General features: G+C 42.1%; 1 protein-coding gene and 1 pseudogene across 1 annotated transcript; one reads left to right on the forward strand and one right to left on the reverse strand.

Annotated features, from left to right (window-relative positions):
* The first annotated feature begins 5,136 nt into the window (after positions 1-5,136).
* On the forward strand, positions 5,137-5,914 carry LOC127096121 (bifunctional riboflavin biosynthesis protein RIBA 1, chloroplastic). Its single transcript, XM_051034736.1, has 3 exons — positions 5,137-5,146; positions 5,279-5,544; positions 5,660-5,914. Exons 1-3 carry the CDS (start codon positions 5,137-5,139, stop codon positions 5,912-5,914), a joined length of 531 nt encoding a protein of 176 aa, XP_050890693.1.
* A 149-nt stretch (positions 5,915-6,063) lies between these two features.
* On the reverse strand, positions 6,064-6,675 carry LOC127096122 (uncharacterized; annotated as a pseudogene).
* Between the last annotated feature and the right edge of the window lie 4,254 nt (positions 6,676-10,929).

The raw sequence follows: 10,929 nt of genomic DNA on the forward strand, positions 1-10,929 counted from the left end.
ATCGACACGTAGCGCGAGCATAAAGAACGACACACTGAATAACGGGGGATTGATTACTAATCCCTTTTATCCGTAAATTGCCTCTTCGTGGAGGTCTTTAGCACTGGTGCCTCTTCTTGGAGGTCTTTAGGCACAAAAGTAAACACACAAAACATTGCCTCCTATCGAGGTCTTCCAGCTAAGAAAGCAGTAAAATGCTGAAAAGATGTAAAAGGGATCAAGAGATCTACCACACAGATAAAGATCCGAAGTAATAACAACTAAAGAAGCAAGAAACCTGGAGACCTCTCAGGCTAGCACCATCAAAGAAAACAAGTCAGCAAGGCAATCAGAATAAATCTCCAAATGGTATCCCACAAATAAAGTGGAATACCAAGCAAGCCATCTCCTCAAGAGTCATGTGAGCCCTCACAAAAACTCAACAAACAGGTTAGAGAAAACAAGTTGGTGTGCAATCAAGAGTTGCACCTAAACAGAAGAATCACAGCAACCACATGAATCATGCTATTAAAGTTCACAAAAAGCTCACAAAAAGCAACCAAGGGCAGGAGGCCTAAACCTCTTGTCAAACAAATGCATCAAAAGGGTATCAAGACTCAAAGTCAGGGGGCAAGAATCCACACATCAAGACGTGACATACATACTAAGACATGTGCCAGGGTGCAATAGAAAACATAACAAACACAAAACAGATCGGGAAGCAAACAGAAAAAATAGCTATTGTCGCGATCGCTACTTGTCGCAGCCTGAAAAATACAGAGGTGCGAAAAAACAACCGGCGAGAAAAATGACAGAAGAGTCGCCACCGTGCGTTATTTATCCCAAAGGAGGGAAAGGAAACGCTCGAAGTAAACCTGGAGAAAGGAAAGGAAAAGACAAGGTCTCGCAACTAAATCTTGGGTTCGGGAGTCGATTATGCGAAGGGAAGGTATTAGCACCCCTACGCATCCGTAGTACTCTACGGGATCCACTCTTGTTGTTCTTGTCTAAAAGGTGTGTGTTTATCTAATGTACTATTTACTAAAAGAAAGGGTCAAAGAAAATGACTCGCACGGATGTCGCATCCACTGCATACGTATCTCATCTGAATATGAGAATCAGAGTCTTCGTAGCTCGGGTACCTATGAGTTAAAGAGGAGTGTGCTCGCTAAGACATCGCGTCTTATGCCTACGTATCTCATCGGGAATGAGAATCAGAGCAAAACGTAGTTCAAACTAACTACGGGAATAAGGGTCTCGATTGCAACTAGGGCAAGAGAAAGGGAAGGTCTCGATCGCAACGAGGGCGAGAGAAAGGATCGCAACAAGGGCGAAAGCAAACAAGGATTAGTTGTTAGTCGTTAGTCAAACTCGGCAAGACATCGCGTCTTGTGCCTACGTATCTCATCTGAACATGAGAATCAGAGTTGCCGTAGTTCAGCCTAACTACGGGAACAAAGCAAAACACAAAAAGGCAAACATGGAACCCGAATGCCAATTGCTGGACTTACATCAGCTTCCGAACCAAACATACCCACACTAGAAACCAGATGCCACTTGATGGACTTATACCGGACTCCAAGCACTCAACAATAGGATACGGAATGCCAATCACTGGGCTTACATCCATATCCTAACACACACAAGAAGAAACAAGCAACAAGTTACTAAGGAGTCGGGAACTCGAGCCTAGCAACTGTCAAGCAAACACATAAAAAGAAAAAGGGTGAACACACAGACTAACAGGGAGTCGGGAACTCGAGCCTGATAGCTGTCAAGCACAACACACTCAAAAAAAGAAAAGGGTGCCCGGAGAGATCTTGCACGATCCCCTGCCTACGTACCTCATCTGGTATGAGAATCAGGGCGACGTAGTTTCCCTACATAGGGATTGCCATCTGAACATGGACTTACAAAAGGAGGACACCAGTTGTGTCAAAGGAGAGTGGGCAATGTGTTCACGTCCTGGCAGTAGGTGTCGCAACTCGCTGAATCGAGTCTTAGGCAGTTACCTCTTTGCAATAGAACGGACTACATGCCACAAGATCGGAGACGCACGGAAAGGTCTAGAAGTGGGGAAGCTCTGCCCTAGAGTTGTCATGCAATATGTACTTAAGTGTTAGGATTTACAAATGAGAATATCTACCTAATGTTAGCATGCAAAGAATATGGGAATTCTACCTATGTTATCATACAAAAGAAATAAGGGAATCCTACCTATGTTATCATGCAAAGGGTTCTATCTAATGGGCGCTACCTAATCGGAACAAGAATCGACGAATGGAGCAAGGAGAAGTGTTAGGGATAAGGGTAGATGGCGATGCATGAAGCAATCGACTTACAAGGTTGATGGCGATGCATAAAGCAATCGACTTACAAGGTTGATGGCGATGCATAAAGCAATCGACTTACAAAAGGGTGGATGAATACGTGCTGGTTCTGTTAGGTTTTGAAAAATGATTACTCGACGTTGGATCGAGGTTTTGATCTTGCTTTGAAATGGTTATCGGGTGTTCATTTTATTTCTTGTATTAACAGATGAATAAAGAATGAAAGAATATTACACATTTCATGGGAGAGGGATACATTCGTTATGAATGGGGGTTGTCATGGCAATCAACAATATAAATATATGCCTCATACATCATACAAGTAGGCAACAGTCAACCAAACAATAAGATATTTTAACAAGTATATGATCAAATCAAATAATCAAAGAAATGAAATGAATGAGCATTAAACAACATATGGGTGTAAGTGTAAGGGAACCGGCTCATTGTAAGAAAGCCCAAGTGTAAGCTATGTGAGGTTGGCGGTGATGCTTAAAAAGCAATCGACTTACAAGGGTATGGAAAAATGGGCTCGATATTAAATCGAGAGAATATGATTTTTATAATTTTAAAATGGTTTTGAATGAATGATGAAGTTAAAAGAAAACAAAGTTTGCATTATTAACAAATGAAACTATGAGTATAATAAAAATTATAATACAACATAAACATGAAAAAAATGAATGCTAAAGAAAGGAAATGTTATATATGGGTATCGAACCCACTACATAAGGGGAAATGGGACTCGTTTCCATCCACCCGGCCACAGGTGGTTAGCTATTATCTCAACAGCGACTAGAACATATAGACAAGAACAACAAACAATAATAATAAAAACTAACTAAAAGAAATGAAATGGGCTGTTGGAACTAATGGGTAACTAAAGCCCACGAGCTTGAATTCCAGACTTGGATAAGTGGAGGCTTATTCTGGAATAACCGGTCCAACACAAAAGAACTGATGGAAAGCCAAAGGGGAGCGTGACCTAGCCGCATGGCTGTCTTGGTCCAAATGAAAAAATAAAGCTAATAATGACTGATGATACACAAAACAAAAAGGCTATGCATTGGATTTTGTGGATCTCACAGGTATCGATCCAAATACCACATGTCATTTAAAACAAAAGCAATGTATCAGTTCGAAAATAAACAAAAGGGGAGCATCAAGAGCCACAAATATCATTCTCGTTTCTAAAAAAAATCCACCTTCTTTCTCAAAAATCACATTCCATTTTTTGAACAACAACAAAAATTCAACAACATAGCACAATAAGAACACGCAAGGAAGACAATCATGAAGCTACATTAAAGATGAGAGATGGATCGAAAATGGAACTAACCAGTTGCAGCTGGATCGACCGACAAAAGCGTAGGTAATGTTCTTCCTGAATCCTTCTAAGTTATGATATCGTTTCTCTTCTGAGTGGAATCCAGATTTTCTTGGGGTTTTTGTTGAACAGTTTTCTTTCTCTTCCTCCTCTCCAATGACTCATAGGGTTTTTCGGCTGATTTTGTTGTCTTTCAGAACCTCTCCCTGTGAACAGTGGACGCGCCTCCCTTTATACCCACCCTTTTAGGGTTTTGGATTTTGCTATGGAGATCAAAAAGGTATCCCTTCGGAAGTCCTTTAAGGTGCTCACAGTTGTCTACCTCATTTGGTGTTTGGTCTGGAAAAGGTAACATGAGCTCCATACTTTCTTTTTCATTTTTTGTCTTAATGCCAATTTGGGATATTTCTGGAATTCTAACGCTTTACTGGCTATTATGTGTTACTGCAGTGAATTTCTTGTAACTTCCAGCTAATTCAATTGTGTTACTGCAGTGAATTTCTATTGCCACTAAACTCGGTTGGTTTGTGAATGAGGACTCAAAAGGTTGATGGTTCTTTGGCTGTAGCAGGTAACCTTGAGGAAGATTCCAGTGTATTAGAAGCTACACCATCCATTTTCCTTGCTGCAATATGATCAAATTCATTAAAGCTTCCTGTGCTTTCAAGTGATTTGGCATTTTTGATAAAAGTAGATCCTTGATTTCCCGATGTTTGAGAAGAAACTTCCTTGCCATGAACACTTTTCTTCCTTAAATCCATTTCCATGTTCCTAATATGATCATTCTCCTGGACAGACATTGCCGGTTGGTCCCTCACATTGACAAATGATGCATTCGTTGTTAATGAGTCCTCCCAGTTTGTTGGTTCATTTTTCCATCCCACTTGTTGTGTTGCTTAAGAAAAACCCTGTAAGGTCCAATAATATCAGGAGCATGACTGGATTCTACCGGTTCTGAGGCCAACGGCTTAACCACATTATCATGTCCACCAGATCTACCATGTAAATTGCCAGGCTCATGTGGATTCTGACCTGAGTTTCTATTATAAACAGGTGATCCAGTTGCCATTCCCATGAAAGGAACATCTCGTGGTGTGGATGGATAGGATATGTGTTTGCACTAAGCCTGCATAATTTATGCACTGATTTGTTCTTGTTTCTGGTTTTGAGCTTGTGCAGGTCTGGCATTGCAGCAAGGCACAACAAGGCAACTGGCTTGGCAACGTGTTGTGTGTACTGCAGGTATTGAGCATGATCACCGAACCATACTCATGGCATGTTTTGTGGTTGTGTGAATGCAGGGCATGTTTGGCCAGATGGAGTTAGGGTTAGAAGTGCGGCAAAACATAGGTCATGATATGGTGTTGTACAGGACCAAGGTTTTGATGTTGTATACCTGCTATTTGAAGATTGTGTCTCAACTTCCAACTCGAATTCTCTGCAAATTTCATAACAGTACAGCAAGGTTAAAGATGTGAGTCCCAAACTTCCAAGAAAGACATGGCAAGAGGTTAGGAAATCAGGTTCACAAGAGCTCCAAGAAACATCAGGCCTTTCGAAAATGAACCGAAATCACTTCATCTCTGCCATGAATTTCTCATACTCTGAATCAGCTCCATACGCTGTCTTTTCCGCCGATGAGTTGGGAGGTGGAATAGCTGCATTTCCAATGCTTTGGGATTGATCTGCAGATGTGACTGTGGAAATCAGCTTGCACTTGCAATGCAACAGATTGAGGCAGCCGGTAGAGGTGTACTTGTATATTTACGCGGACATGAAGGTAGGGGTATTGGATTGGGCCACAAGCTCCGTGCTTATAACCTACAGGATGATGGGCGCGATACCGTAGAAGCCAATGAGGAGTTGGGATTGCCTGTTGACTCTAGGGAGTATGGCATTGGTGCGCAGGTAATAGATATACACTTATTGATTCGATGATGAATCTCTTGCAATAACATTTGAACTGTTTTAATACATGCTGATCACAATTGTTATGGAATTTGAAATGCTACTATTTTTGCAGATACTGAGGGATCTAGGTGTTCAATCTATGAAGTTGATGACTAACAATCCATCCAAATATATTGGTCTCAAAGGTTATGGTTTAACTGTTTCTGGTAGGATCCCATTGTTAACTCTTATCACTTCGGAGAACAAGAGATATTTGGAGACAAAACGTGTGAAAATGGGCCACATCTATGGCACGGAACATAACAGTGCCAATGTTAAAACCGTTAGTGTTGAAGATTCAAATTTAAACGGAGTTACCAGCCTTTGAAGCCTTAGAAGAGGAAGTAGAAATTAACACTGCAGCTGAATCCAAAATGTGACAGTTGAATAATTCTATTTATGAATTGATTATTTGCATAATTGTTTTGCCTGGTTTTCTTCACCCAGTCACTACTTAATTAGACTTCATTCTGAAACTTAGTGGTTGATAGTTGATAAAATCTTGTCTGTGAACACGCGAAATGCCTCATCTGCCATAGCTTTATCAAGTTCAATCTCAGCATTTGGGGAACAATCAATACGGCGAACTAGTTGGATTTATTATTCAAAGCATCACGAATCTCACTAGAAGAAACTATAGCCTCCAATTGGAATTGGTCCAACACCTGGCCTCTTTTATCAACAAGTAATGGTTTTTCTACAACTGCCTCCAAAACAGTATTTTCCACAACTGCTTCCAAAACAGTATTTTCCACAACTGATGGCTTTTCTGCGTGTGATTCCAAAGCAGTTGTTTTCGGTGTTGAAGTTGTTGGATTGACACATGGAAGTTCTTTGTGTTTTTTTGAAACGGGCCAGTGAGCAATAAAGTAAATAGCATTTAGGGCATTTGTACTTGGACTGAGCTTTGTGGCAGATTTGACATTGTTTAGGACCCATTGAACTTGAATTGGACCCAAAAGGTTAAAAGGGTCCCTAAATAAACCTGAATCACACAGAAAAAAAATCAACTATTTGAATGAAAAAGAATAAATAAATAAACTTGATTCTTTTTGGGATGTTATTGAGTATTACTATAAGCAGATAACAAGGAACCGACGGAGAGGAAATTTTTGCAAGGCAGTAAGAAATGGTATTGCTTTTGAAGGAGATTTTTTTGTGTCTTATTCAAATGCAGAAGAGCAAGCAAGATGCAAGCATCACCCCAAAAGAACTCAGTTCGAATGATGGTGATGATGATAGGTTAACAAGGCCATGGAATGAGGGCACAAGATTAGGGTTTGAAAGGGATATTCATGAATCAAATGGCATGATTGGCAATTGGCTTGTGACACAAGATGGTTGGTTGTTTGGATGACCAAGACCATATGTGCATTAACAATCACATGAACAACACCATGACCTTGGACCAAAACCAATCCTCATATAAAAACATAAAAAAAATTAGGACCAAAATCGGGGTATGACAGTTGCCCCTATTTAAGCGTCTTCAACTAGAGAATATGAGGCAGGACACTCTTCATATGATCATAGTGGGAGATGATTAAATACTAAGAAGACCCGGATTTTGATCCTGAATCCCCATGAAATAGTTAACAATGCCTGTCAGAATCGGTAAAGAAGCAATCTCAAAAGAAGAATCCGTCTGGTACGGTGAAAAATCGGCCTGAGTACCGAAAGAGAAAGTTGACCTGGATACCAAAATAAATGGTAACACAGGAATACCCATGACCTGAACGCCGCACATTAGTCTGAACACTGAGCATCGGAATATGAGAGTATCAAATGTTGGTCTGATCACCGGAAATCTGGTCCGAACACCACTTCGATCTGGAAATCGGAAAATTGGCCGGAATGCCACAAGTTGCTTCGACTTGATCGTCGGAAACTTCTTTGATCTAAAAATCGGAAACTGGCCTGAATGCCACTTCGGTCTGGATACCGGAAACTGGCCTGAATGCCACTTTGGTTTGGATACCGGAAACTGGCCTGAATGCCACAAGTTGCATCGACCTGAATGTCGGAAACTTCTTCGATCTGAATATCGGAAAAAACTGGCCTGAATGCCACAAGTTGCATCGACCTGAATGTCGGAAACTTCTTCGATCTGAAAATCGGCAACTGGCCTGAATGCCACTTCGGTCTGGATACCGGAAACTGGCCTGAATGCCACAAGTTGCATCGACCTGAATGTCAGAAACTTCTTCGATCTGAATATCGGAAAAAACTGGCCTGAATGCCACAAGTTGCATCGACCTGAATGTCGGAAACTTCTTCGATCTGAAAATCGGCAACTGGCCTGAATGCCATTTCGGTCTGGATACCAGAAAATTGGCCTGAATGCCACTTCGATCTGGATACCGGAAAAAAAAACTGGCATGAATGCCACTTCGGTCTGGATACCGGAAAAAAAAACTGGCATGAATGCCACTTCGGTCTGGATACCGGAAAAAACTGGCCCGAATGCCACTTCGGTCTGAATACCAGAAAAAACTGGCCCGAATGCCACTTCGGTCTGAATACCGGAAAATTGGCCTGAATGCCACTTCGGTCTGGATACCGGAAAACTTCATGCCTGTCAGCATCGGCAGAAATAGGGAAAATGATAATTGAGGCGGCACGTGGGCCAACGACCCATGCTGGGGATAATAAGTCATGAACAAACTTTCAGTCTGAGCACTGGAAACAAACTTCTGGCTTATCACTTGGGATACCGAGAATGTTTTATGCTTACATGCGTATGTTTGAATTTTTCAATGGCGTAATGTTCCATGAAAATGGAAATGCTACGCGATTTGGGAGGATGCAATGCAATATGATTCTACATGCAGGGATGCGAAATGCTGGGGAAAATGCCAAGCTGAAGCAAGGAATCCCGTTGGGGAAATGATTATAATCTTCCGGACCCTGGCACTACTGTTGGAGATGCACAACATAATGAACTATATGGGGAAATGACCGGCCGCGCGGTGTTCTGGCAATGGCGAGATACCGAGACTTTGACTGGGGAGAGAACGGCGCTGGAAACCTGTTGTTGGGGAAAGCGATAGTGGTTCTGGCAACCAAAATATGCGAAAGATGACTCAGCAGGGGGGAGCAAACACTGATACGGTACCGAGGTTATGCTTCCAGGAAAGAGATCATCGATCTGGGATTGAAAACATCGATCTGGCATCGAATTCTGAGGAGCAGCTGCTTCTGCTGGGAAGATACAGTCTGGTACTGTCAACTCCGCTGGGGATATACAGTCTGGCACTGTTAACTCCACTAGGGATATACAGTCTGGCACTGTCAACTCTACTGGGGATATACAGTCTGGCACTGTTAACTCCGCTGGGGAGTGTATAGTCTGAAACAACCGCTTGGGGAGTACAGTAGTGAGAACCTGCTGGGGATTGAAGAATCCAACACTCTGATCAGCTCTGCAGGGATAAGACACCGGATTCGTCTGTTGGTGACTTCACTGGGGAAGATATTCACGATCATCTGCAGGGGATTTTAAGGAAATGCCCCGAGGGTATCTGTTCTGAATAGACGATCCAAAACACTTAAAATTTACAACAATTTTAAATGTTTATTAAGCATGTACCTGTAAAGCCCTTATGTGTCATGATGCAATGTTTATCAAAAATTCGGACGTCATTTTTGCAAACAAAACAGTAAAATGAAAACAGAGATATACTGAATAACATGATTTTATTGATTGAATGGCCTCTGAATAGGCATTTACATCAGGAAGCAATCCCTGAAAAGAGGTAATTGCACAAAAGATAAAATATAAATTAATCTAATGGCAATGTGAAATGGATTTCTATTGGGTTCCAATTCTGCTATGACCCGCTCGTCTTCACGATCCTCCAGATGATCAGCCTTCTGAGAAGGGTGATTAGATTGTTTCCCACCTTTTGAAAGTTTCCAGTCATTGACATGAGATGAGATTCAGAACTAACTCAGAACGCAGTCATTCGCTTAATCCCTAACTTTTGCCTGGATCGCCCTTTCGGGTTTTCAATCCACCGGGATACCCATTTTTGCCTAAGTTGCCTTTTCAGGTTTTCAACTTACCGGGTTTACGATCTTTTCATTTTTAATCCCTAATTTTTGCCCGAACCTTTTCATTTTCTTGGTTCGTCAGAAGGCCCATTTTTGCCTGGACTGTTCTTTTTATCGTCCAGCGGGTCTATTTCATGCGAAGTATTTTTTAACTGCGTCCGAGTTCACCGGGGAAGTGAAGTCTTCACCATCCATCGTTGCAAGCATTAAGGCCCCACCATCAAAAACCTTGGTGACGATATACGGTCCCTCATAGTTAGGAGTCCACTTGCCCCTGTGATCTGTCTGAGGAGGAAGGATCCTTTTCAACACTAAATCTCCGACTTGGAAACATCGAGGACGCACTTTCTGATCAAAGGCTCTCTTCATCCGACTCTGATACAACTGCCCATGACAAATGGCTGTCATTCGCTTCTCTTCTATAAGACTCAACTCATTGAACCTTGTCCGAATCCATTCAGCTTCGTCTAGCTTGACATCCAACAGGACCCTTAGAGAAGGAATCTCCACTTCAACAGGTAGGACTGCTTCCATACCATACACAAGGGAGTAAGGGGTTGCCCCGGTCGATGTACGTACTGAAGTGCGGTATCCATGCAAGGCGAAGGGTAGCATCTCGTGCCAATCTCTGTACGTAACGACCATCTTCTGCACAATCTTCTTTATGTTCTTATTTGCTGCCTCATCAGCACCGTTCATCTTAGGACGATAAGGGGAAGAATTGTGATGCTGAATGTTGAAGTTCTGGCACAACTCCTTCATCATTTTGTTATTGAGATTGGAACCATTATCAGTAATGATTCTCTCGGGAATCCCATACCGACAAATGATTTCTTTCTTAATGAAACGGGCAACCACATGTCTGGTGACATTCGCGAATGATGCTGCTTCGACCCACTTGGTGAAATAGTCGATGGCAACAAGGATGAAGCGATGCCCATTGGAAGCAGTCGGCTCAATCTTTCCAATCATGTCAATGCCCCACATAGCGAACGGCCACGGCGAAGACATCACATTCAGAGGATTCGGCGGTACATGCACCTTATCAGCATAAATCTGGCATTTATGGCATTTCCGAGCATACTTGAAACAATCTGATTCCATGGTCATCCAGTAATAACCCGCTCTCAATAATTTCTTAGCCATTGCATGTCCGCCGGCGTGAGTACCGAAGGAGCCCTCATGAACTTCTTGCATTAACATGTCTGCTTCGCGTCTATCCACGCATCTGAGCAAAACCATGTCGAAGTTCCTCTTATACAGCACATTGTCTTTGTTCAAGAAGAAACT

Source organism: Lathyrus oleraceus, chromosome 6, assembly GCF_024323335.1.
Source record: "Lathyrus oleraceus cultivar Zhongwan6 chromosome 6, CAAS_Psat_ZW6_1.0, whole genome shotgun sequence".
NCBI classification, from domain to species: domain Eukaryota; kingdom Viridiplantae; phylum Streptophyta; class Magnoliopsida; order Fabales; family Fabaceae; genus Lathyrus; species Lathyrus oleraceus.